Raw genomic sequence first — 27,296 nt, 5'->3', positions numbered from 1 at the left:
GAGAGAGCGAGAGAGGGTTGGGCGTGCTTTTGTATGCCATGACGCTGGGGGGAATCGTGGTAAAGAGCGAGGGAACTTCGCTTTTTCAAAGCATCCTGGCAAATGAGCTCAGCCACAGTACATGAGCCAGTTTGGAAGGCAAGTCTCTGCCATCAATAGTTGAGCGCCTCTGCTAGATCCCTGCAGGTCAAGAATGGGGGGCACAATGAGACGACTCATTGCTACGTCAAATGTTTTTATTTCTTCCTGATCTCGCTCCCGCTTTCTTTCGTCAATAATTCACCTTAGGGCTCCCCCCCTCCCCCGCCGCAGCTTTCTCCTCCTGGATTCTGGGAGCGGGGGAGGGGGTTCAATGGCAAAGAAAGGGGCACCGGGAAGAGCTGATTTTGTCCAGGAGGTGTTTGGAAGCACATTTCCAATTGCTTTTTAAAGGATCCCTCCCTTCAAAATCAAGCAGGAGGGAAGACAGACTTTTTCCGCTGGAAATGTTGGAAATTTTCAGAAGAAGCTGCTGCTGCTGCTGCTGGTGCTGCTGTTGCGCTGGTAGCAAGCGGTGTGTGTGTGCCTGTGTGCCTGTGTCTGTGTAAGAGTGTGGTGGTTTTTCCCCCTCCGCTGCTGGTAGGGCTGCTATCGCTGGCTTCGTGGCGTGGTCTGTGTAAGCGTGGAGAGAGGTGGAAGGAGAAGAACGTTGGGGCGCTCCGCGCAAGGCTTCGCTGTTCGCCGCTCCTGGTGCTGAAGATGGGCGCTTTAAGCAGGGCGCTGTCCATGGTGCCCACCATCGTCCTAACGCTGGCTCTCTCCGCTTTCCCCGTCTGGGCGCAGAATGACACGGAACCGATCGTACTGGAAGGAAAATGCTTGGTAGTTTGCGATTCCAACCCAGCGACCGATTCTAAGGGATCCTCTTCTTCTCCTCTGGGGATCTCTGTACGGGCTGCTAATTCTAAGGTTGCTTTCTCGGCAGTCAGGAGTACCAACCATGAACCTTCTGAGATGAGCAACAAAACCAGGATAATCTATTTTGATCAGGTAAAAAGAACATAAATGAATCTCTTGCCATAAGTAGGAGGTCATTCTAATCATTTTCTCCTGACAGAAGGAATGTGTGTTTGGAGTGGGGGGAAGTTGGTTTTGCCTGAGTTTTGTTTAAGGCATGAAGGATTTTTTTTTTTTTTAAGTGATTTCACTCTTGGGAAAGAGACTAGGTTAGAAGTGGAGTGGGGGCAGCTGATCACAGTACTGAGATGAGATAGGATAAGGACAGTAGGTGGGAATCAACAGGTGGAGTTGATTTGTGAACTCTCTAATCCTCCTTTGAAAGGAGTGGGCTGAAACTTAGGAACTGGAGACAGATACTTTTGGTCCACTGAGTTACCCTGTTCAGTTCACACTCTTGTTTTTCCTCTTAAATGGGATAGCAATTTCACACAAGCTTTCCTCTGAGAATGAAATTATTTGTTTTATTACTTATTGATTTCAATTTCTACATTTCCACTTTATACTTAAAGGCACATGAAGGGTTAAATAAGTTTTGGCAGTTAGGAATTCACAGAAAAACACGGGCCTATCTCTGTGTCAATTATCACATATGTCACAATTTTACCATTCTTTATGTAACTGAAATAAATGAGGGAATGCAGACAATCCTGGAATGATTTGATGCTTCAAAGAGGTTAGTACTGATGGAAGACTATATAGAACAACTTACTTATGCATCCTTGTACTTTATTCTTGAGAATGTTTACTTAAAAATAGCAATGCATAAGGTTTTGGTATTTCAGTTTAACTTTGATATCCTGAAGAAATATCTGGAAATTTGTTACAGGGTTTAAAGTAGAGGGAGGAAAGATAAAGTGAAGATATACAAAGAAAATCTCCAATTCTCCACAAGCTCTTCAGCTGATTTGCAGCCGAATTTCCCAGCGGCTCAAATCTTTTATGAGGTTTCGAAATCTTTAAATCTTAAATCTTTAAAATCTTTTATGAGGTTTCAAAATCTTCAAAATCTTTAAAACCTTTATGAGGTTTCAAAATCTGCACCCCTCAGAACCTGGATCCTACACTAGACTTACACTGGTGCAGTTACATTGGTATGAATTTGGCATGGATATAGGATGAATGTAGTAATGAAACTGAGTCAGATAACACTAGTAGAATATGGAGGCAATCCTTTGAAAAATTCACTGCACTGTAGTTGCATCACTGCAGAATTTTGCAACCTTGGAAAGACTTTCTGCACTCCCCCATTCTTCCAAACCCATTCCTGAGAATAGATGACAATAATTCCTTTATCCATGCCTATATATACCTGTCTTTTGGAAAATAAAAAGAACTGTTCCTCTTACTTTCCAAAACAACATATTGCATTGCCAGTTCCAATCAAATATGTCTTAACACCGTCAATCTATTTCAATAGGAAAATTAAACAAATGTGTCAGCTTTCCTCCTGAAATGGATGCAATTTACAAGGGTGTAATTTTGGACTGGCAAAGATCCATGTGTTGAAGGAGAAAGGAGAAAGGCATTGGAATTATGTTATGCCAATTCTGGTTTAAAATCCATGTAGGTATCTAATACCCCACCATCAGCTGTTTATATATTGTATATGCATATATAGATGTAAATACAGCATATTTTTGCAAATATTAGCTGAACGGTTTAATTAAGCCCACAAGTTATTCTTTAGCTTTCCAAGGCATATTCTCTGACAGAGTGATAGATTTGCCATCTCCTCCCTGATGTTAAAGAGTCCTAGGAATCTTGTAACCCACTCAGTCACATTGCTATTAACCTTTTCAAGGGACCAGAAGACAGGTGTATGCGCAAGGGACATGGAGATGGTGAAACCCTCTGACAGCTACTTGTGTCTATGAGAGAGGAATGGAAGTCAAAAGATCAGTGTTTTCACCCTTCTATCCAGACACAAGATATGAGAGTTGAATTTCAAAAGTATATGCTTCAAGTATATGCTTCTCCCCTCTACTACTTGTGAATCATCTAAAAATGCCACCACTCTTTCTCCTAAGTTTTTAACTTCCTGCTTTCCTGCGAGATACTACACACTTTCTTTCCTTCATATGTTCCACTCACATCTTCACACTCATTACTGGACACATTAGCCAGCATATGTTACTATATGCAAATGATATTGCTTCTGGAATTGACATCACAACCGAAGTACTTCCCTGCACTGACTGATCCCAAAACATATTGCTAACTTACAGTCCAATCTGATAGATGTTTACTGAGGAAAAAAGTCCCACTGAATGCAATGAAATTAGTTAACTCTCCATTGAACTCATGGAAATATATTTAGGCATGAGGTCTCATGGGTGGGGTGAAGCGGATGATCTACCCCTTTTACTGGTGTGGTTTTGTTGCTGACACCAAAGCACAGGGAAAGGATCACAATTTGCCTTGTGAAAATGACCCAGGTAGAACTCCTGTAAATATTTTCTCTGCACAGCAAGAGAAGTTATGAAGCTGTTCTTCTTGTTGCTGGCATTATTACATTTTTAGGTAGTAGAGTCATAGAGAATACTATTTTACATTTCATTATTTTTATGATAATATATAGTTATTGTTTTAAAAATATGCTATATGTAGTTTTTGTGCTAATATTAATAATAATTTAGCTTATAGCTGTTTGTAAAGTTTAGTCTTGTACTGAATCTACAGCACTGTGTTATTAATTTTAATCTTTTAGTTATCTTTCTGTAATCTATGGAAACTGTTTTGTACAGGAGGTTTGATACATTTATGCTTTCATCTTTCTTTAATGACAGAATAAATATGCAGCTGCCCTTGTATTGTATCAGATCAGTGGATGATTTAGTTCACAAGACACAATCCCTTTTCATCCTTTGCAAATGTCCTAGGATGGTCTTCCCTACCTCCTGTCTGTCAGATATGTTGGGCTACATTTCTTGTCAGCCCCTAGTGATATGATCAGCAGTGAGAGACTAATGGGAGTTATGGTCAAAAACTCTCAAGAGCACCAGGTTGAGGAAGACTGCTGAAGAAAACAGGCCTTCTGTGCAAAGCACATGCAGTGTGGCTGTTATTCCATCAAAGTTTATTGAGAACTTCAGAAGGTGAACTGCTCATAAAAAAAAAGGTTCACTACTGTGTAGAATTTAATTGAAAGGCAAAATAAGTGTACCATATGAAAAGCAGATATTTCACAGCAAGTTACCTTTATTTTGAACAGTGCCCCTTGGTAAAAGATATCAGGGCAGAGTTAGAGGGAGACTCACACAAAGCGGAATAAAATGATAAAGCAATTTTAAAGGCAACAAATTATGAAAAGGCAAATGATACTTTAAAAGGTCCAAAGCACAGTATTAACACATCTAAGGTGCTGAGGGAAGGCTGGAAAAAGCATATTATATTAGACTTTCTAGTAAATCTCTGGCAGAGGTGAGATTCAAACTAGGAACTGCCTGAACTATAGTTTAGGTTCTAATAAATTCCTCTCTACTATATAGAGAGCTGATTGAATTCAGTGGGACTTATTCCCCAGTTAATGATAAGGATTGCAGAACTGGCCAGGGCAGATGATGATGATGATGATGATGATGATGATGATGATGATGATGATGATAAATAATTTGCCTATCCCAGGTCCTTGGGAAGGACTCAATAGGTGGACAAAAATATCAAATCTAGCCTAAACATCTGGCTGACTGTGCAACCAACCACAGTAATAGTTAGGGAGGAAAGACTGGCTCAAGAGTAGCAAAGAACAGAAATGTATGTTGCTGTATAAACTCAGAATGATTAACCACAAGCTTAATGGGAAATATGCAGTTTAAGTTAAGGTTGTAAGGAATAGACAAAGACGTTTTATGTATTTATATATATTTATGTTTTTAACATTTGTTGTGAGTCGCCCAGAGTTCCCCCATTGGGGGGAGATGGGCAGGTGAGAAATTAAATAAATAAATAAATAAATAAATAAATAAATAAATAAATAAATGGTGTTCCTTAGGAAATGAAGGCAAGAGTTCTAAATAGCTATACCACTAAACCAGAGAGCTCCCTCAAAAATAGATTTGATTCAAGAATTTTAGTATTGATAAAAAAGTCAGGATAATTACCATTCCTTTTTTACATTAAAGGTAGAAAATAGTTATAGAACTGGGAGAGGAAACTTTATCCTTTCTATTTAGGAAACACTCATGTCACTGTGGGGGTTCTAAACAGAAATGCTGCTTTTAGAACAAGCGTGCACAGCTTCCATCTAGTTGATGGTCACTCCCAACTTGTTTGGAATGGTGGAGTCTGTACTCCAAAATGGGTGAGGCCACAGTGAATGTTTCAGTAAGTTTAAGAGGGAGATGGGTGTTTTAATCTCATCTGCAGGGCATAAGCTGCCTCTTAACCTACCAAACCTGCCAAATGCAAGGGGGGGGGGGGGAAACTAAACCAAATCAACTCACATGTCAAACCCCTATTTAGTATCCCACCAATTTTGGAAAAGCTTTGTAATCTACAAATGTCTACTGTGGGTCACATGGCTGTCAGAGTGCTACTTTTAAACATCTCAATATTAGAGATTTGAAATACATAAAAAGACAAGAGATAGTGGAATTGGGGGTGCGGGGAAAAGACTAGAGAGAGAGAGAGACCCTCATCCTAAGGTTATAAAGAAAATGTTGTTGAGGGACATGTCATTTTTGCTGCAATGATGACAACAGTGATGATGATCATGATGATGATCATGAACGTGATATCAAGAAATTATCCTCCTGACATTACTGCCATCAATGGTAAAACCTATTGATTGCAATGAAAATGAACTATAATAATAGTTAATATTTTTTAATGGATAGGTCGAGCATGTGGCCACCCAAATCCAGTTGAACCCAGTGTCTGGAATTATACAATTGTCCCATGGTAATCTTTAATATATATCAAATTAATTTTTGTATTGATTTCTTTTGGAATGCCTACTGCTTAAAACTCATAACATGTCAAGATTCCAAATGCTAATAGATGATCAAAAGTACAGGTCTCCTTCTTAGGAGTGACAAAGTATCTAACAGGACAGATAGGTGAATATCGTGCAGTGCTAGAATTACATACAGAAGATAATGGAGGTGATGTCTAAAGCCCTTGGCATTGATTGCTTTAGTTACAGTTTCATAAAGTTAATCATGAGTTGATTAAAATAAAGGGAAGCAAGGCCCTTTCATTACATGCCCTTTTTTTTCCTGCTATAACTTAACACTGGCATTTTGGGAAAAATATGTCTAAAACCACATTCAAGACTCTAGAGCTAGTCAAGAATTTTTCCAGTTTAACCTCTAGATCCTAAAAACACTGTACATAACAGATCACATTCCAGCAACAGCTTTCACTGAAAGTTGATTATATTATTATTATTATTATTATTATTATTATTATTATTATTATTATTATTATTATTAGCTATAGGAAGAAATGGGCTATCATTATCATCATCGTCTTTGTCATTGTCATCATTGCAGCAAAAATCACAGTGAAATAACATACCATTATAGAACTGATTAACCATCAGTCTCAATATTCTCCAAAACCAATGTGTCCCAATGAAAACAAAGGGGCTTAAGTTGGAAAATGTGTAGCAAGGAGGATGGAGAGGAGGATGGAGTTGCCTGAAGCTCCCCTAAGAAAGCGTAAGCAACATATTTCCAAGACTCTGCTGTGTTCTTTCTGAGATCTAATCTGAGTCAAAGCAAGGCTTCATTTGATAATATAAGAGCCTAGGAAGGCACATATGGGACTACAACCCAGTCTCAGAAGGGCTGAAAGGTTGGAGTTCCTTCAAGAAGCTAGGCTTGCTTAAATCCCAAATTATAACAATAGACATGACTGTCCCGTTCAAAAATGCAGCCCAGATTTGCAAGTACTGTAAACTTCACTTGAAATCAATGAGGCTAATTTTTTCTATCATGATCAATTTGGCTGAAGCATGCCTGACTATCTGTGGATTGCACCTATTTGTTCCAAACCAAGCCAATGAAGGAGATCCAGCTGTTGTCAGCAACTGAAAGCCTGGAATGTGTTGTTCAAATAGGCACTGCAGGATGTTATTACATTTAATAATTATACCACAGTTGGTCCTCTCCATAATAATTTCTTACCCTTAAGTTGCTTGAAAAGTTTCTGCATAATTTTGATATATTTATTGCATCTATACCTCCCCTTCTCTCTGAGAGCTCAAGTGGTGAACCTTCATTTTAATGTAGGATTGGCAATCTTCAGCCTGAGAATTACATGCAGCCTTTGAAACCCTTTGTGAAGCACCCAAGATTACCTAACCATAAGTCAGCAGCCTCATTTCCAGCTACTTTGAGATGGTAGCATTCACAAACTGAGCCGTCAACTCCAAAATAGGCTGCACTCGTTTTAAACAAACAAACAACACACAGCCCTGCCTTTTTTACATTATAATCTTATCCATTCTAGAGTTAAGTGTGACTCTCTGAAGCCCCAAATATTGACCATCATGGAGTATTCCATGGTACAATCCTTTGTAAAGACGTAATCATCCTGTCCACTGAAGTGAATGGGGAATCTGTTTCCAGCTGAGGACAACCATAAGAACACTGGTGTTCATGTAGCTCAAGACATGTTATCTGCCTTGATATCATTTCATGTCATGAGTGCATCATGGAGCTATATGCATAATGAAAGACAAGTGCAAAAAGGTTATGGAAAGAGTGTGGCCATAAAGGAGGCATGCACATTACTGATTGTGACTGCCAGTTGTCATATATATTCTAAGTGGTTGGCTCTGCACTCGGGCTTGTAGGGCACTGCATGTCTTGGGAACTATGGATATGGACCTTAGCACCTTCCAGATCAATTCTGCCTAGCAAATAAATGCCTTGCGCTGCACCATCCATAGCTGAAGGAAATTTCGTAGTATGACTTAATCTGAAATATTCTCATTCAATTGGGCAGATCATCTTGACGTTTCAAAAGTGCTGTAATGCCTTGCTGCCCTTGCTTCTGTAACAGCATCTTGTGGGCAGATGATGTTCTGCTTGTACAGCAGTCGGCATCCCTTGTGCTTTGCTGGTACCTGCCTGGCTACTTTGGCGAGGCTTGCATCACTAAACGACTTGAAGATTTGTGCTACAGATGGGATTTAGGTACCTAAGTAACTCAGCTCCATGTGATGAGATGACTCACCTGCTTGAAGTGCAGCAGGAACTCTGGTGGAACTAAGCAGTTTCTCCGTTAGTTGTACTAAAGCATGCCACGTGATTTTAAGCGTTCTCAGAAATAAGTTCCTGTTGATTTCATTAATGCTTATTCTCAACTAAGCATGTGGAGAAGTCCAGGAATTTGAGGATTGGAGAAAGGAACTTCTAGACCTTTAACTGAAAATAAGAGGGTTTTATTCAAATAGTAATTGCACACATAACATCTTATTATGAACTAATTTGGAAGTAAAATCAGATTATTCATACACACCTCAGTGTTAGATGAACAATGTGCAAAACATATAATTAAATTTGGGTTCATTCAAAATAATTATTTCATTATTTTCCAGAACATGGAACGCTTCCATTAATTACTGGTTTCTTTTCTTTTATTTATAGATCCTAGTAAATGTGGGCAATTTCTTTACATTGGAGTCTGTGTTTGTAGCACCGAGAAAAGGAATATACAGTTTTAATTTTCATGTAATTAAAGTCTACCAGAGCCAAACAATTCAGGTATGTTGAATTAAAAATCTGTGGGGTCAGTGTGGATAATGTTTCTTCCCTCCCTCCCTCCCTCCCTCCCTTGTCATACTTATATTGGATGCTAGGTTTAGTTTAAAAGCATCATGTTGTAAGTTAGAAAAATTATAAACTATAATAATATTGCAGTATAAACATGAATGAAACTACAGGGATAGGTATAGCTCAGTAAGACTGATATCAATAGATTTTAAGAGAGAATTCAGATTGTAGTCCTACATGCCATTCTAGATATGGCAGCTTCTTCAAAATGAACAAAGTGAGTTTCATGACACCACTTCTCTGTGACTCACTTATCAAAGAGTGCCAAATACCATGAGTGCGATCCAGCCAAAATTAAGTTAGCATGGGTTTAACTAATTTGAAATCAAAAGGTTTTAAAAAGATATAGGCTTTTGGTACTATATCTCCTTGATTAAGTAACTGACTAACTAACTCATGGAGAAATTAAGAAAAAATATTATTATATACAGTGTTGACAGCCCACCTATAAAATTAATTTTATGGTCAGGGGTAGTAGCAGAAAGTGTTTCCTTTGAATGTACAGATAGTAAAATTATGAAACCATGATGTTAAACCTCCTATCAGAAGAAACATATTTATATAATTGTTCTGTTATGCAAAGAATTCCTTCAGATCTTTAACTCAGTCTACTACTCCATCAACTAGTAGATAGTTTCACAACCAAACATTTTTCTTCAGTTTCCCAATATGGTTCAACTCATTGTGAACAGGAACAGTGTGTTCTGAGAGACAGTTATATTCTCTATTTTTAGTTTGACTACTGCACCTAGCATGACTTAGCAAAATGTTTTGGGGTAACTCACAGATGTGATGATAAGATTAATTTTTAGCACTTTTCTAACTTGAAATATCACCATGATAATCCTTTCATTGAATGTTTGGTATTTTTAAGCCACTCAGATGCAGTGAGTTAAGGTGTTGGACTAGGAATAGCAAATCCCAGGTTTAAGTCCACACTCAGTCATGGAAGCTCACTGGCTGATTTTGCACCAGTCACCATCTTTACCCAACCTACCTCACAAGGTTGCTCTTCTGGTACACTGCTTTAAGATGCTGGAAAAAAGCAGTACATAAATCTAACAAATATATTTTAAAACATTATCCAGACAGAATTTCTATATCCGTGCAGATGTGTGCAGCTTTCTTTAAGATGTGTGGATTTCAACTTCCAGAATTCTTAGCAATGGCTGTGCTGGTTGGGCAATTTTAGGAATTGAATCCACGCATTTGCCCAGATGACAAAACACTGCTTTATAGGAATAGATATAAATAATAAAATACCACAACACTGTGCATAACTTTATAAAAAATGAAACACCTACTACCTCAATATAGTCCAGGATTTTAAAAGATCAAAATGCAAGTGTTAAAATCTAAAATGCCATGGAGAAGATGTGGGTCTTTAGCTGGTGCTAGATGAAGAGCCATGAAGTTCCAGGCAGACTTCTTGGGATGAATGACATTCAAGAAATTCTGAAATTCTGCTTGTAGCCATCAGCCCCATTTTACTGACAAGAGGTATCCAAATACATTCTCCAAAGAAGACTTAAGTGTTTGACTCCATATGTATGGGTGGGGACACTCCTTTAGCTTCACTGGCCCCAAATAATTCTAGGCTTTAAAGGTCAGCACCAAACCTTTGAACTAGGCCCAGAAATGGACAGGAAGTATTTGGTATGATTATAGTGGTGTAAGAGTTTTGCATGAAATGTCACTGGATATTGATGAATGTTCTCAGAAATGAATTACTGAATTGACATTTCTAAGCAAATATGGCTATGGCTGTGTCATAACAACTCTATGGAGATATATTTGAAATTATTATAGATAATAACATTAGGACTTCAGATCATTTCCCTTGAAATTGATTGGCAGTAGAGTTAGGACTGATGAAAGAAGTTATTCTGCACAGAATTAACTCATAATTTCCTGTCACTACAAACACACGTCTGTCTATCTATTTACATTTTATTTACATTCAGGCTTAACTTCTGATGACTATAAGGACATAACCATGCAGTTTTCTGGGCAACAATATGGAAGTAGTTTTCCATTGTTTTCTTCTGGGATATTGTTCAGCTTCTCAGGCTAGGGTGCTTCCTTAGCGTACCCTGGAGTTTCCCATCCAAGTACCAGCTAAGCCTGATCCTACATATCTTGAGCATGGATGCAACTGAGTGCAGATGTGAAATGTATTTGCTGTTTTTCACATTACATTTATTTTTCTAGATGGCAAACAAGAATATAACAAAATCATATAACACCACCACAAAAAGTAACCAATGGCTGTAATAAAAAAAACAATAAAAGATAATTATCTCTAAAACCAACCCATCTGCCTTAAAATGTGAACATGTAGCCACTGAGAACATAAAGCAATAAGATACTAGCCCTACTTTCTTAATTTTAAAAAATCTGAAACAAAAATATAATCAAGGCTCAACTGAAACAAAATAGGGAAGCATCTAAACTCAGATCTTTCAGAAGAGGAGTTGCAGAAGTATGGTGCCAGCAATAAAAAGTCTCCATATTTCACACCCCGAAACTTTATCATATTTAGTTGTGGGCATACAAACAGAGCTTCTGTAGTTCATTTTAAAGCATGTGCAAGTTCAGATAGGTGATGCTTTAAAAAACTTCCTCTCAACTTGTTATATGCTTCCTGGACCGATACTATCTTTGAATTGGGTCTGGCAGTAAATAGTCAGGAAAATCAGTGAGGAGTAGATGAAGCATGACCCAAATGCTTAATCCCTGCCAGGATCCAACCTATGGCATACAGCATCATCTGAAGCTTCCAACCCATCTTTAGTTCCAGGCATAAAACATTACAGGAGGATCATCAAAATGAACTAGTTGACTATTGCTAGAAACAGAATTCTGGGCTAGAAATGGTCCATTGTTTTGATCCTAAAAAAAAAAAAAAAGCTTTAGAACCGCCTTTGACTGTAATGGAGAAGAGGTTTTTTGATGGGGGAAAATACGTTATTATTAAATCAATTCTATAGTGCTTTCTGTATGCATAGCCATCCTTCTTTAGAAGGCGCAGAATGACACCAGAGACTTGTTCATGAAGTTGGCTTGTTTTGGCCCTTGGCTACTCATGCGGATTTCACTGTTTTCCAGGAGCCATGATGTTATAAAGACAATTATTAGTCTTTGAGGGATTGCTAGAAGGTTTTTGTGTACCTTGGTGGAAGATTAAAAGCACTCTTTCACTTCTACTTCAGCATCACTGCAGACAATAAACATACTCATCATAGTGAAAGACACACTAAATACTAGTTGTGGGCTTCACTTTTAACCTCCTTACATTTCTGCAACCAACTGCCTCTTTTTTGAAAAAGGCAAGATGAGCCATGATAAGGAGGTGGAATGGCATCTGGGGAAATGAATGGTCAGCAGAGCATGTATCTTCTACGCTTATAATGCCTATCTTCATTTCACTGAATATATTACTGCAATAGCTCGAGAGCAATTTCATTGTGATCTGCGTTTGCATTGCTTGAGCTCATGAGTATACAGCCTCTGCCTCAGAGACTGTGACAGTTGAAGTTAGCAAGGCATGAAGCCTGGGAAGAGAGAAGTCCCTTATAAAAGCATTATGCAGGTGGCCATAACAACCAATTTTGAGAAAAGGATGGCTACCATCCTTTGCAATGTCAGGATGGGAGAAAAAAACTCAGGATTTAACCCTCAATCATGCCTATATACTTGTAATTTGACCCTTAGTTTGGTAGGTGATGCTTTTCTATCATTTAAGTTGTGTGATAGCAATAAAGAAATTTTGTATATTCAAGTCAAATCTTAGTTATCTCTGAGGGCATCAGGTTCTGCAAGAAGCTTTTGCAGGCATCTGAGGGCCACATTGACAGAGGCTACAGTTCTCAGGTTTTTTGTGTATCCCCCTATCCCTCCCAATTACTGCTGATTTTCAGGAAATTAAAATTAAGAATTGATATATTGGGTAGCATGGATTGACAGGGAGGGTAGTGGTGGGGAGAGTATACTGATTTATGGATAGAGTTTTACTGTGAACTTGCCTACTTTCCCCCATGTATTCCTTTAAACCCATATGAAGCTCTCCATTCCCCTGGCATTGTGCCCTTGGGGCATCTGTGGCACAGGTTCAATGATGGCAGCTGAAACAGCACAATCAAAGCCCTGCCCCCTTTTTCCTTGCAACACATGTAAAAACCAAATACAAAAAAGTTGGGGCTCTCCCAGGCCCTTATTGTACTAGAATGCTAGGAGAATACATCTAAGGATGAGTGGGAATTTCCAAGCACAATTTGTAAGCCAATCAAATTAATTGTTTCCATTCCTGATGTTTGTGCTCTGAAAACTGCTTTTTCACAGAGGAAAAGAAATGGGATCCAGATATGTTTGTTTCCTTGCAGAGAGAACAAGTGTTCAGGGAAAGCATTTTCCAGCTGAAGATCAACTAGAGGCAAAAGGGTTAAACAGCACTTCCTATCCATTCTCTAGTTTAAACTGGAGAAACTTAATGGAATGTAAGCTCTAATTTGGGACTCTGCGTAGTCAGTATAGAAGCCATCTGAACATATATAGGATGCCATGGGATTAGTTAATCTTCCAGATGATTATCTGATGATTGAATAAATATGTACTTAAAAGATCAATTACCATATCATACAGATGCTCATGTTTCCCTTCAGCCTCAGAAAAATTGCCATCCAATTCTAACCACTCTTCTGTGCATGGAATTGTGTTGTTATTGGGCACAACTAAGGAGTGCGAATAGTTCTTTGCACATGAGGATTCCATACCTGAAAGGAACAGCGAACACGTGAATTCCTTGCAATAATTCATATTCTCACACTTCAGCCAGTGAAGGATGACTTTATGCAATCTGCTAAATAGCTCTCATGTAGAAACTCATATGAATCTTTAAATATTTGTACTCTACCACTTATGGGGGTAGGGTTTTTTTTTCAATGATTGCAAAGTTCTTCTGTGGTTTTTTTTGTATAAATACATACATAATATGTATTTTTATATTGCGTTTTTAAATTTGTGTTAGCTGCCCAGAATCAAATAAATGAGATGGGCAGCCATATCAATCAATATCAATCAATCGATCAATCTGAGATTCTAGGGCCCATGCAGCCTTGGAGTTGGTTGCCACCAATTCTAATTCCAAATGTGACAAAAGAAGAACATTATTAAAAAATCAGAAAGTCATATTAATCGTATTTAATTTCACTGAATACAATTCAGCTTTTTTCCTGGCCCCATTCACTTCTTTATGCTGGGCCCACCTATATTTTGCAGCATGTTCCCCAGCATTACCCCGCAAAACTACGTACAACGTTGGCTTCATATTTTAATTTCAAGCAATATCTGGAAATGAATATGCCTAGCTTTCTGGCATAGGAAATAACATTTGTGGAGTATAATGATTTCCAGAGCCTCCCCAAATTTTTCTTTTTTCATACCCCTATGCAGTTATGTGCAGCCTAGTTCAGTTAATGCTTAGGCCCTGTTTTGATTTTTGAAACTTCTTTGTTTTTTTCTTAGAAAAACAATTATATTTGACTTAGTAGTAACATAATTGTGGCAGGCAGATAGGCCATGGTGAGGGCAGTGGCCACCAGACATATGGCCCTTCATCCAAATTTGAATTGGCTACATGAAAATCTAAAAATATTGCCCCCTCTATCAGCGGAATGATGTATTTAGGTGATGGATCACAACTTTATCACCTATAGAAGGATCTCGAAAGAATATCTAAGAAAGTGCAGCCAACATTACTCAAGGCTTGTTCAGTCCTTGCAATCCCACTGGGTGATCCTACCTAGGGCCGTGCATTGCAGAACAATTCTCCTGTATTTTTCCCATATCAATTTGTATTCAATTTAATGAAACATAATTTGTTTCATTAAAATCTGAAAGGTGTCTTTTCTTTATTTCTGTCTCTTAAACTTTTCCCTATAACTAGGTAATGTAACACATTAAGAAGGTAAATTCTAAATAACTTTGTCTATCATGCTGGGTGTTCATTTGCATGCTTTGTTAAAAAAATAGAAATAATCTTTTTTTAAAAAAGAACCTTCCTTATTTGCAGCCCCTTCCTCTACCTCCTTTTATTGAATTATTGACTAGGATTTAATTTGGTTTAATCTGTCTTTCACTGTAAATTGTGAAGACTTTAGAACTTTTGTATCCTTCTGGTTTTGGCTACTAAACATAAAAGTACAAGAAAAACCAAAATTTTAACAAGGTTATCCTTTTGATAGTATTTATGTTCAGACATGAATATCTATGAAGCACCTTGTACTGGGGGGGGGGGGTACACTCCAAGGACTTGGAAACATCAAATAAACCCAAAGAGTTTCATTTATTCATTTAGTAGTACAGGTGGCATTGACATGTCCTCTCCCAGCCTTTGTAAAGAGAATGTCTAATGGGGTGACTGGGATGATACATCCTCTTCTCTTGTTGAACACAGGATCAGAAATGTTGTTTGAGGTGGGCTGTGATTCCTTTCCTGATGCTCTGAAGTTTCAAATGAATCAACTTCAGCTCTATATTAGGGGTGCAGAGGCATTTTGAAGGAATTAAGATGGGAGGTACAGCCAATTCAACCACTGCGTTTCTTTGAAGAACTAGCAGGATATTATCAAAGGGAAGCACTTGCTCTAAACTCCATGTATGGGGGAGAGGGCACTCCAAAGGATGATTCAATATTTGACATGAACAAATAGTTCAATATCTTTTGATCAAGACAAGAAAACTCATCAGAAAAAAATCATGCATAATATATAATATGACATGACAACATAACATAACATAACATAACATTACATAACATAACATAACATAACATAACATAACATAACATAACATAACATAACAACATAACCAAGATGAGTTATTTCAATATTTCTCCCAGATGGAGTGAGAAGAGGGCATCTGCAAGAAGGGTAAAAAAATGAAGGTGGTGGCCCTGACCATGTGATTGAAGTCCCACCCTTTTTAACATGCCCATGGCATTTTCATTGAGGCCACCATCCTGGGTCCCATGGACATTCCTGAGCAAGAAGAAAAGGGGTGATGGGTTCAAGTGAGCCCTTGAGCCTTAAGGCACTTGAGTTTATGCTGGAAAGAAAGATATTGTTGGATCCTTGGTGCCCATGAGAGTGACATTTTTCTTAGCATGTCAGGTGAAATGTGGTCACCCATTTCCAGTGTCTTCTTTGTGCTTTCTTTTGTGAAAGTATGCAGAATATTTTCAAAAAGGGCCAGGAATCAGGGCAAAAGAGGAAGACGCTCTTGTGCTGAGACAAGAGTTCCTATATGCATTTCACTGAAGGAAAACAGTTCAAAGGAACAATAGCTTCCCTGGATGAATATCCCCGTGTAGATGCCATTGTGTGAACAGTGTGACTGACTATACAGGTGAGTCATATGGCAGAAGGGCCACCCTTGACCTTCAGATGCCCACGCACAGAGCACTTAATTTGATTCATTCCTCTATTTTGAAGAATGTTGCCCTGTAGCCACTTTAAATTTTGCAGTTTGATGGCAAATGTTGGAAGTGCTCTGAGAGGCCATATCTTGATGCAGGTTATTTTATAGCCTGGATAAGGAGATTGAGAAAAATGTTGCCTCGCAGCTCAGATGCATCAAAATATGCTGATTACAACCTATAAAGTCCTTCCTGGCATACGGTCTAGCTATCTGACAGACTACCCATTTCTATCCATCCTGTACAATCAGGTAGAATGGGCGTGCCCCAGGTCTTGTTGATCAAACAATGTCACCTGACAGGTCTGAGGAAGCATGCCTTCTTAGTCATAGTGGCTAAGTCCCCAGAGACCAGCATGGCCTCTGCCTTGATTATCTTTAAAAAGTCTTTAAAAATATGGCTTTGGATTTAGGTGGATGCAAGCCCCTTTAGAGTTTAGCTGAATGTTTTCTTCCAGGATGCACATCGTTCTTTTCTCATTTTTGTTTGGTTTCCATTGCTTTTAATACTGTACCGCCACCCAGAGTCTTCTGGAGTTGGGTGGCCTTCTCAATTAAATAAATACATATACAGATTTTTCTAAACCCATTTCAGGGTTTCGTTTTGGGATATGGTACTGAGATTGCTTTTGTGTTTCATAAATGACTTATTCTGGAGACTGTGCTTTATTAGTTCCCTTGGATATCTTGGTGGTTTTGATATAATCAACCATGGTACCCTTCCAGGTCATCAGACAGGGTTTGACCTTGGAGGTGCACTTTTGCAGTGGTGTCAGTTCTTGCTGTCAGGATGTACTTAGAAGGAGATGCTTGGATTCTGCTGTTCAACACTAGGTTGTTGATATATGCTACTCTGTTGGGTTCTGTAGGAGAGCCAGTTTGGTGTAGTGGTTAAGGCACCAGATTAGAAACTGGGAGACCATGAGTTCTAGTCCCACTTTAGGCATGAAGCCAGCTAAATGACCTTGGGCCAGTGATTTTTTTCTCAGCCCCAGAAATGAGGCAATGGCAAACCACTTCCAAAAAACCTTGCCAAGAAAACTGCAGGGACTTGTGCAGACAGTCGCTAGGAATTATTGACTTGAAGGCGCGCGCGCACACACACACACACACACACACAAAAGAGTTCTATCCTGTCTCCTGTGCTGTTAAACATCTATACAAAATCACTGGGGTAATTATTTATAATCTTGGAATGGGTTCCCATCAGTATGGTGATGACATTCATTTCTTTTGTTCTCTGTCTTCTAACCCTATGGAAGCAATCAGAACCTTTGAACACTGCCTAATCTTAATAATAGGCAGGTTAAGGGTAATTAAGTTGCAATTAAACCTAGACAAGACAGAGATGCTATTGGTAATGAGAAAGTTGCACAATCATTAGAAAGGGTAGGCTCACAACTGGGAATGCTCCTTGACCTCTAACTGTCACTGGATATGCAGGTGATGGCTGTGATGAGGAGCACTTTTGCACAATTGCTGTTAGTTATGCCAGTGTGACCCTTCCTGAGCTGATTGGACTTAACAACAATTATCCCTGCCTTGGTTGTATCCCATCTTGACTACTGTAGTGTGTTTTCTGGGAATTTACCAGTGTCTGGAAATTGCAATTGGTGCAAAAGTGTAGTGGGTAGGCTGCTGGTTGTTTATTAGTAAAAGATACTAGAGTCCTATGATGCCTATACTAAACTGTCTCCTGGCTACCAATTACCTACCAGGTCCAGTTTAAATGCTGGTGTTGATCTTTAAAGCTCTAAATGACTTAGGCCATGTTTATCTGTGGGACTGCTTCTCCCTCTATAAACCCGCCCTGTTACGTACATCAGTAGCCCTTTTGAATATGTCACCATTGCCAGAAGCTGGGCTATTTAGTTTGCTGGCAAGGGGCTTCCTCTGTGTGACTCCCAGCTAATGGAATATACTCCCTAAGGAAGTGCAATTACCTCTCCCTTTCTCAGTATTTAAGAAGATGGTAAAACACATCTCTTTTGCCTAGTTTTGATCTACTAATTCTTCTAACAATTATTTCTCATGTTGATTTTGCTTTAAATTTTATTGATTTTGTTATGTTTTATATTTGCATTTTTTTTATTGTGATAAAACGCCTTGAGAATTAGAATAAACAGAAAGGTGGGTATACATCCAGGAAGAAAGAAAACAAAGCTTTTGGGGATTAGGTACAGTGCTGGGGCCTTAGGTTGTGTGTCTCTGTGGTAAGGTCTGTATGCAATTGGTTGCTGCAGCTGGTGAACAGTTTTCATTAGTGAAATGGGAAAGGACCAGTTCTATGTCCTCCTGCATTCCTGCTCCTTTTCTTAAAATGTGCTTTGGAAGTTTGCCCCTCCTCTGTAAATGCCAGACCCTACAGATGGTTGAGTAAGATCAAGGAAGCAAGAACTACTCCCATAATCTACTAAGGAAATTGTCATTTTTCAAAAATCTATCTTGCCTTCTGTTAATTACTGCTTTGCTTTCAAGATCAACTGCTTCATGATCTGCTCCAGAATTATACCAGATGTTGATATCAGATTGTTTGGTTTCTAGTTCCCTGGCTCCTTGTTTATGAAAGTAGAGACATTGGCTCTCCTCCTGTCATTTGACACTTCACCTTTCATTAGGATTACTCAAATACATGAGGCTCATTCAAACCATCAGCAAGTTCTTTCAGTCCCTTAGTGTACAGTTCAGCTGGTCCTTGTTATAGAAACTCATTCAAAGGAAACAGATCTGACTATATTATTATCAGTCACAGGCTTTGTTCCAATCTTCCATCCTGCTCTTCATAGTTTCCAGATGGAAACCATACCCTTTTGTTGAAGACAACTTAAGGGAAAATAGGAGTTGAGTTGCTCTGCCATTTTTTTGTAACCCCTTAATATTTTTCCATTTTGACTGAGCAGCTGGAATACTAATTCATTTCTCTTCCTTTTGTTTTGAACATATTTGAGGAAGCCCTTTCTGTTGTTCCTATCATCCTTTACCAACTGCAGCTCAATCTGAGCTCTAATCTCTCTGACACCATCATGACAATTCTGGATTAAATATATGTACCATTTTTTCTCTTTTTCCACCTCCTTGGTTGCTTTCTGATTTTAATAAGGGCTTTTTTTTTTCCTGCAGCCCCACTGGCCTCTTTTGCTATCTTCAATATCTGAAATAATGTCAAATAGAAGGTCAAGACTGTGGTCGCTCATTCCAGACTGCAGAATACAAAATGATGGCTTTAATGTATAGGAAGACTGAAGGCTAGAAAAAGGTCCTTGACAGTTGAACAAGAGATCCAATTTCCCAAAATGATGGTGGGCTCCCTCCACTGGATGTGATCCAATAGAGTTGGTTGGGTGGGGATGTTTGAATTTCAAAGATTGCACTAAGCAAGGAATTGGGTTCCATGGCCCAGGTGGCTCCTCCAGGTCTATGACTCTATGATTCTCTGGCCCCAAGGACCACATGTGTCTCTAACTCTATTTTGCCAATCCCAAAAGCTCTCCAGGATCATACCACCAAAATACCAACAGCAAAATAGCACATTGAGAAGAAAACAAATTTAAAGACAAATCAGTTGTGAATCAGAACTGTTAAGCCTCAGGAAGTGGTCCACATTTATTTTCTGTAAGAAATCCCTCTGGTGACATCACTACCTCACTCCATGCCAGTCCAAGGTCTCACAGTGGCTTCTGGCAGAAAATATTGCCCATCCCTGCCTATGATTCTATTCTCATTCAGTTTGATTTAAAAAAAAATCCTTCTAAACTTGTTTAGAACAGTAATTTGGTGAAATATTCCTGGATGGACTGGATTTGTTTACATTTACTATGAGATGGCCGTAGGGTATTGTACAATGTCATTTTATTGTATGATCATCTCATCCATGGGAAGGGCAAGGGGGAAATAAGATGTGTGCCATGACATTATCACACCAATGACACAGTTAATGTATTTGCATCAGGCAGCATGATACAAATTGATATTTGCATGATAACATCATGATGCCCATCTCATAATTTGACATGTTACAGAGACTGCTGATCAGTGGTTTGCATTCTTCCTGACTTCCTAAACTTCTATTAAATCCTAAGGGGGATTATTATGAAAGAAATTATCCTGTGATGGTTCTTCCAGATTTGGAAGCAGGGCATGGGGAAAGCTTCCGAGTGATAAAAAGATATGAAAAACAAAACAACCACCCCAAAAATAGCACCCTTTATCACCTTCACAATAAGGTAAACTTTAAAACACTACTTAAAGAAATAGAAAAAATTCTCAAACGTTCCAAGGCTATGGTAGAAAAACAGATGTAACTTTCACCAGAAAAAATGCAGGGCAGAATTAGATATTCACTGTCTATTTTATTCTCATCTTTGCTGTCTGTATCCCTGATGAATTTAGATTCTGTTATTATTAGTTTGCATGACATGGATACTGGCTCCTCTGATCCCTTCTTGATTTATCCCACTGATTATGTTAGTTTGTTCTGAGGTTTATTTTCACTTTTTTCCCATTTTGTAAAAGAAATCTTTCTCAACCTTTTTATATTTCCCTTTTTTAACCATATTGGCATCATTTTAAAATTGTTTGGGCCTTTTCTGGTCTGTGTTGTATATTTTATTTGAAATCCTGTTACATTGTTTTAAAATAATTTCTAAGCTCCCTGAAGCAGTCTTACATTTCTGTCTGTACCTTTTATATTCCATCTAGTTAAACTTATCATTTTAAATGAAAAAAAAAAGTCACCATTTGAAATTAAATGTGATTCTGTTGAACTTTCTGGGCTATTTTCCAATTCCCTAGGATGTTCTGTTTGCTACTGCTTTGATCACTATTTCAAGGAAATTCAATGATGCTTACAGCTTGTCTTCAATTTGGGAATAATTTAAGATTATATCAAGAGTCATCTCCTTTGTTGCTCTTGTTGCTCACAGACTTATTTCTGGGAAATAAATACAGAAGTTTGCAGAGTTGGTATTGCAAGACAAAATAATTCATCAAATCTACAACAGTTGGGAAAAGCTCAGTTTAATGTTAAGCATACTTATGCCTATTGATCTGCCTTCTAGGAATGACATAAATTTACATTTGGTCAGTCAGTTTAAGAGTCACTAAGGTTATCGGTTCTTAAGACATTTTCAGTTTTATCTTCCATTGGGAATTCAGAATGTAGGAAACTGCTTTACACTGTCTATCAGTTCTACTGTTGATGGCAGATGACAGCTTCTGATTGACCTTGGTTGTGCTTGACAAAGCTAAGCAGGGTTAGACCTGGTTAGTGCTTGGATGGGAGATTCCTAGAAAATACCAGCTGCCTAAACTGGGAAGTGGAAAACCCATTCTGGAAGAAAGCAGTGGGAAACCAGTCTGAATTGTCAAGAAAACCACATGGACAATAAGGGGACAACGTGCCCCCAAATACCAGTTGCAAAGAAACACAACAGCATGAAAATGATATGTCTCTATCTTTTGCTTTTGAGCATCTCAGATGGATCTGGCTGGCAATTAAGAAATGAAAAGATGGACAATGTATCCATGAACCATGAAGATAGCAGAGATGAAACTTGTAGCTCCCCCTTTTTTTACAGCTTTGTAGGATCTTAGGTAGAAGCTTTTTCAGTTATCTGCTTCTGCTTCTTTTTATTGGAGACTGAACCTGAAATCTTTAGCATAGATGATAAGCTCCCTCCATTTTTTAATCTGATCTCAACCTCTATTTTAAGATCCCTGTGGAAGTTTTGTTATGATGGTTGGAAAATTTCCTTGGTTCTATACAGCTATGGTATCTGGAATCTCTACCCATAAGATTCTGTGACTATAATTATGTGATTCAAGCTTTTTACTAAGTTATGGCTTGTTTGACCATAGTTTGTGAAATAAAACTCAGTCATCTGGGTTTACACAACATGCCAAGCTTTACAAATTACATTGGCTGAGTTTCCAGAATATGCTAAACAAAAACTGAGCAAACTATTTTATGGCTCACTGGCACTGATCAGGAAGTTTTGTTTTTGTTTTTTGCAAAACGATGGGGCTCTGTGGCTTCCTATTACCAGAATGATGTACTATGGTTTATCTATGAATTGTCTTCTATTGATTTTCACTGCACTACCAGGTTTTTGATTAAATAAAGATATCTATAGACTCTTTAGTATTGAGTGTTCTGCTTGATGTGGTCTTAAGGTTTCTAAGATTAAAACATAAAGACTGATGTGCTTTCTTGACATTTATTTGTTTGGCTGTCCAAGTCTTGTTCCTTATAATTTTCTACTATAATTTTACTGAGGAACCTTTTTCCTATAATATCTTTATATACAATTGATGTCAGTTTTGGCAAAGAGTGTGTATGTATGTGTTTATTATTTATTTATTAAATTTATATGCCACCCATCTCCCCCAGAGGGTGACTCTGGGTGGCTCACAATTAAAATAAAGCCTGGAAACAGTTAAAAATATAATTATCCACATTAATTTAGTTAAAATGTTGAGCCATATAAAAAGACCATATACATAAAGTTTATGGATTTCATGAACATATTAACCTCATAAAATAAGTTTTTTTTTTTTTGCTGCCATTTTTCACACACCCAAACACCTATGAAAAGATGAATTTGGGGAAAAAAGATTGATGCAGCCAGAACTGATACTATCTGACAAATTTAGGATATCCATTTGAAGGCAATGAAGTGATGATCTGGTTTCTTTGATAGTGGGGAATGGGTTATCTTTCCTATTCCCAAGAGAAGAATGACTGTAAGCTGATATAAACATCTACACCAACTTTTAATATAAAGGGCTAATTTATACATATCCACTCATTAATTTGATTAGTACATCATCTGTGTGTTTCAGATATGCTGGAGTTGCAGCTCCCAGAATTCCTAGCAAGGACAATGATTGGAGAATTCTGCCAGCTCAATTCCAACATATCTGCAGGGCACCAACTTGGGGAATGTTGCTACAGAAAGAGAACACACCTTCTCATCACCTCAATTTGCTTCCTTTTCATACAAAATATTATACTCTTCCTTTCCAGTGTACATGTATTATTCACTGTCACTTACAACAATTAAAAAGCAATATAAAATCTAACAACCGTAGTATGCAACACCCACCAATTACAAACTCAAAGCATATCAGGAAATTTGATAAGGTCAGATTCAGCAGAAAAGGCCCTATTTTCTATAAAAACCAACACCCTGATGAATGAAAGATTGCCAGTGATATTGTTATTTACTTACTTTTAAAGAAAAAAAAAACCCTCCCCTCCAACAACAAAAAAATAAAAATATCGACATACCAGTGAAGGGCTATCAAGGTTAATGTCTGCATAGTCATCTAGGAGTCATTAAATTATGAGCCAAGTTATGATCAAATGAGAAGAATCAGCACAATAGGTATATAATGGAAAGATTTACAAATGGCCTAGGAAGATGCCAGCTATTCAGACACCAAGTTTAAGTTTGATAAGACTAGTGTTAATTAGATTTGAGAATCACAAGTTGTTTGGTTGGAAAAGCCTCACAGTCATAAGAAAAGGTTCTGAAATAAGGCCCTTGAAACTTCAGTTCTTAGCTTTATATATCAGTTTGACATACCCAGGCCTGCCCAGGTTTTGCAGCCCCAACATGCTCAAAACATTACAAAATAATAAAATAGGTGATTGATTAACCCAGTGGTGAACATGGTTCACCGTACATAAATAAGTAAATGCATGGCTTGGTTTGTAGCATGGCTGTATCTAACCAGATACATATAGGCTGACCAAACTAAGAATGTTTTTTTTTAAAAAAAAGATAAATAACCAAACCAATAATTCCACATTCCAAATTTCTCCCAGGTTTAGATATCTAACCAGGATGCTTTAGGAATCTGCTCTTTTTTTTAAAAAAAAATCTGTTCTGTTTATTTAGATCAAGTCTCTTCCTGGAGCATCATGCTCAATTTTAGGCACCACAGATCAAGGTTTCAGGCAAACCTGATCAAGTTTGTAGGAAAAACAAACCAAATGATCTGGAGAACAAAATTCTAAGTCCTTTGAAGAAAAAATGAAGGAATTATGTTTAAGCTCAAGAAAAGCCCACGCCTTTTACTCTTTCTATTCTTTGTTGGTCAAAAGTCATTGTTCCTCCCTATTCTGCATTGGTCAGACCACAGCTAGAATATTGCATCCAGTTCTGGGAACCACATTTTAGGAAGTACATTGACCCACCTGGAATGTGTCTAGAGGAGAAGAAACAAGAAAATAAGAGACCTGGAAGGAAACATGTGTGAGGAACAATTGGGAGATATTTAGCCTAGAAATGTCAAGGCTTGCAGGGAAACATGACAACTATCTTCAAGTTTCTGAAGTGGGTTGTCATGTAGAAGACGGGGCAGTGTTGTTCAGAGTTCTTCCAGAATACAGGACAAGAAACAATGGGTTTATGTTATAGGAAGTAGATTTCAGTTGAACATCAGAAATACATTCCTAATGATATGAACTGTTCAGTGATGGAACAGACTGGCTCAAAAAGTGGTTGTCTCTCTTTCATTGGAGATATTTAAACCGAAACAGGTCAGCAATGCTGTAGCAGTTGGTCCTGCACTGGGGGCTGAACCAGGTAGTATCTGAGGTCCCTTCCAGCCCTTATGTTCTATGATTCAGAATATGACAGCATTCTTCAAACCTTCAAAAGAATAGCACACCATTTTTCTTTTGTTTCAAAATGTGATACAGATTACAGCAAGGCAAATTCCAGCTGAACATTAGGAAAGATCCTATAAAGAGAGTAGGTCAACAATCAAACAAACTGTGGAGAAACATGGTGGGTTCCCTTTATGTTCAAAGAGATAGATGGCCATTTGTCACAGAATCTTAATTTAGATTTCTGCATGGAATGAGGAGATGATTTAGACTTGGTGCACCTTCTAATTCTACAATGATATATGACATGGGAAGCTTTCAATGAGCATAAGAATCTAAGAAAATTCCTGTCCACCCATCTTTATTAGTTTCCACTTGCCATCATTTAACAATTAATAGATGAATCTAATTATCTTGATAGAAAGATGAATGTATCAAGGTGTGATTTAATCATTGCACATATGCACTTGCATGTCCAAGTAACTGTTAAGGAGCTATTGAGGAAGGGGAGGAAGACAAGCGAAGTATAGAATGCCAATTTTTAGATCAATTTTATACATTTTCTAAATAGCATTGAGATAGTAAGGAAATAGCTAAACCTCAGTACAATAGCAACATGGAAGGATGAATATCCTTTCACCTCTACAACCAGCTTTCACCTCTACAACCATCTCTCTACTTCTGTCCCTCCCACATACAAATCATCTAATTATTTGTTCCTGCTACTTCTGGAAAGATGTTGAAATTGACAAACAGCCTGTAGGGTGCACTTGCCTTCTAATTACCCTTTCCATCAACTTTAGTAATGTTGCATGGCTATGTCTTAACCTGAGATTTTTCACCACTTTTTAATTTTTTTTTATTTTTTTTTTGGGCAGGTGAACTTGATGCTAAATGGGAAGCCAGTCATTTCAGCTTTTGCTGGGGACAAAGATGTCACTCGTGAAGCTGCCACAAATGGAGTCCTACTCTATCTAGACAAGGAAGATAAGGTTTACCTTAAACTGGAGAAAGGTAATCTGGTTGGCGGATGGCAGTATTCCACATTCTCTGGTTTTCTGGTCTTTCCCCTGTAAGATCAATCGCCCTGTGACTTTCACCTAGGTGTGGACCAATCATTGCTTCTGTTCTCTGAAGACCATCTTCTCATCCTTTGGATTGATTTTTTTTTTTCCCTTAGTTTCTCATGGGTGAAATCTGGATTCTATTGTATGGCATTTTGACCCTGTCTGAACTCATCCTGAGATTTCAACGAATTTTGTGTGTTTAAATACGGGGCATTGGGAGTAAGACTTAAAAGCAGACAATACATATCTATGCTTGATGTTACAGAATAAAGCTGCCTGCAAGATTCATTCCAAGTTCCTTTACTGGACATATTGGATTTGCGGAAGAAGTCAATCATTATAGTTGTCTCTTCCCTCCCATCCCCCGATTCCATTTTTAAAAGACTGGCAACCAGGTCTATAATTTAAGAATTTCTGAGTCAAATCTTCAATCAAGATTAATACATAGCTGCCAAAGAACTGTTCATTAATATATTAGTTATATCATATCTTTGCTCCCCTTGCACTAAAAATTAACATAAATTCATGCTGCTCAGTTGGAAAGGAATGGTTACTGATAAGCAATTGACTTCATTAATTTTCGTGTACTCTGCTTCTGGAAGATTCACTTAGATGTTTTCCTTCAACTAGTTAAACTCAAAGAGGACTGCCCTCTGAAAATCTGTAGGTCATGGTTGGGTGTTCTTTGAACGCTAAAGGAATTTATATTTTGTAGAAAGGATTTTTTAGTTCCAGGAAGAGTTTATCATGCTAACAAAAATTGCTTACCAGAGTTAAACAGAATCGTTTTGGCAAACCTCTGCAAAACAGCCTTGCTCCAATAAAACAAAAACAAAAAACACTTAGTCTTTACTTTTAATTCACATGATTGATAGTAGCCACTTCTTAAAGAAAATCAGCAGAATGCATTCCTTAGATGTAGCTAAATTCATCAGATGGAGATGGAAATTCTTCCCTCTTATTTTTACTGATGTCTGTTTCTCAAGCCTTCCGTCCTTTTCAAGGTGTTATCTGGTTTTGCCTTAACTCCACAAATGTATATAATGACGATAACTCTCAGGGGCATTGTCTAGGTAAAGTTAAGCCCTGCCCAACACAATCCTAGGCATATATACTCAGAAGCTACAGAATTCAGTGGGAGAAACTCCCAGGTATATGTGTAAAGGATTGCAGCCTTAATGTCCCATTGATTTCAAGAAGAAAGATTCAAGCTCTGAGTTAATTTTTCCACTGAAATTAGAGGGACTTAAATATGCTTAACTTTGGGTGTAGTGCCCCTCCTTTCTTTAGCAAATATTCAGTCCAAATAGCCAGTACCTAAACTTGGTGCAATATCTTTTCTGTCTTTTTGTAAAGGCCATA

The 27,296-nt window shown here is 38.0% G+C and overlaps 1 protein-coding gene across 1 annotated transcript; it reads left to right on the top strand.

Moving 5' to 3' along the window:
- Positions 1–738: 738 nt before the first annotated feature.
- On the top strand, positions 739–25,943 carry CBLN4 (cerebellin 4 precursor). The gene is made up of 3 exons (XM_007437214.1): positions 739–1,029; positions 8,595–8,711; positions 25,746–25,943. Exons 1-3 carry the CDS (start codon positions 739–741, stop codon positions 25,941–25,943), a joined length of 606 nt encoding a protein of 201 aa, XP_007437276.1.
- Positions 25,944–27,296: the final 1,353 nt, after the last annotated feature.

The sequence above is a fragment of the Python bivittatus genome, unplaced genomic scaffold (genome assembly GCF_059951505.1).
Source record: "Python bivittatus isolate LINGU-HERP-01145 unplaced genomic scaffold, Pbiv_v1 ctg000700_np1212, whole genome shotgun sequence".
NCBI classification, from domain to species: Eukaryota; Metazoa; Chordata; class Lepidosauria; order Squamata; family Pythonidae; genus Python; species Python bivittatus.
The sequence above is the reverse complement of the archived record's forward strand: the minus strand, read 5'-3'. Positions and strand labels throughout refer to the sequence as shown.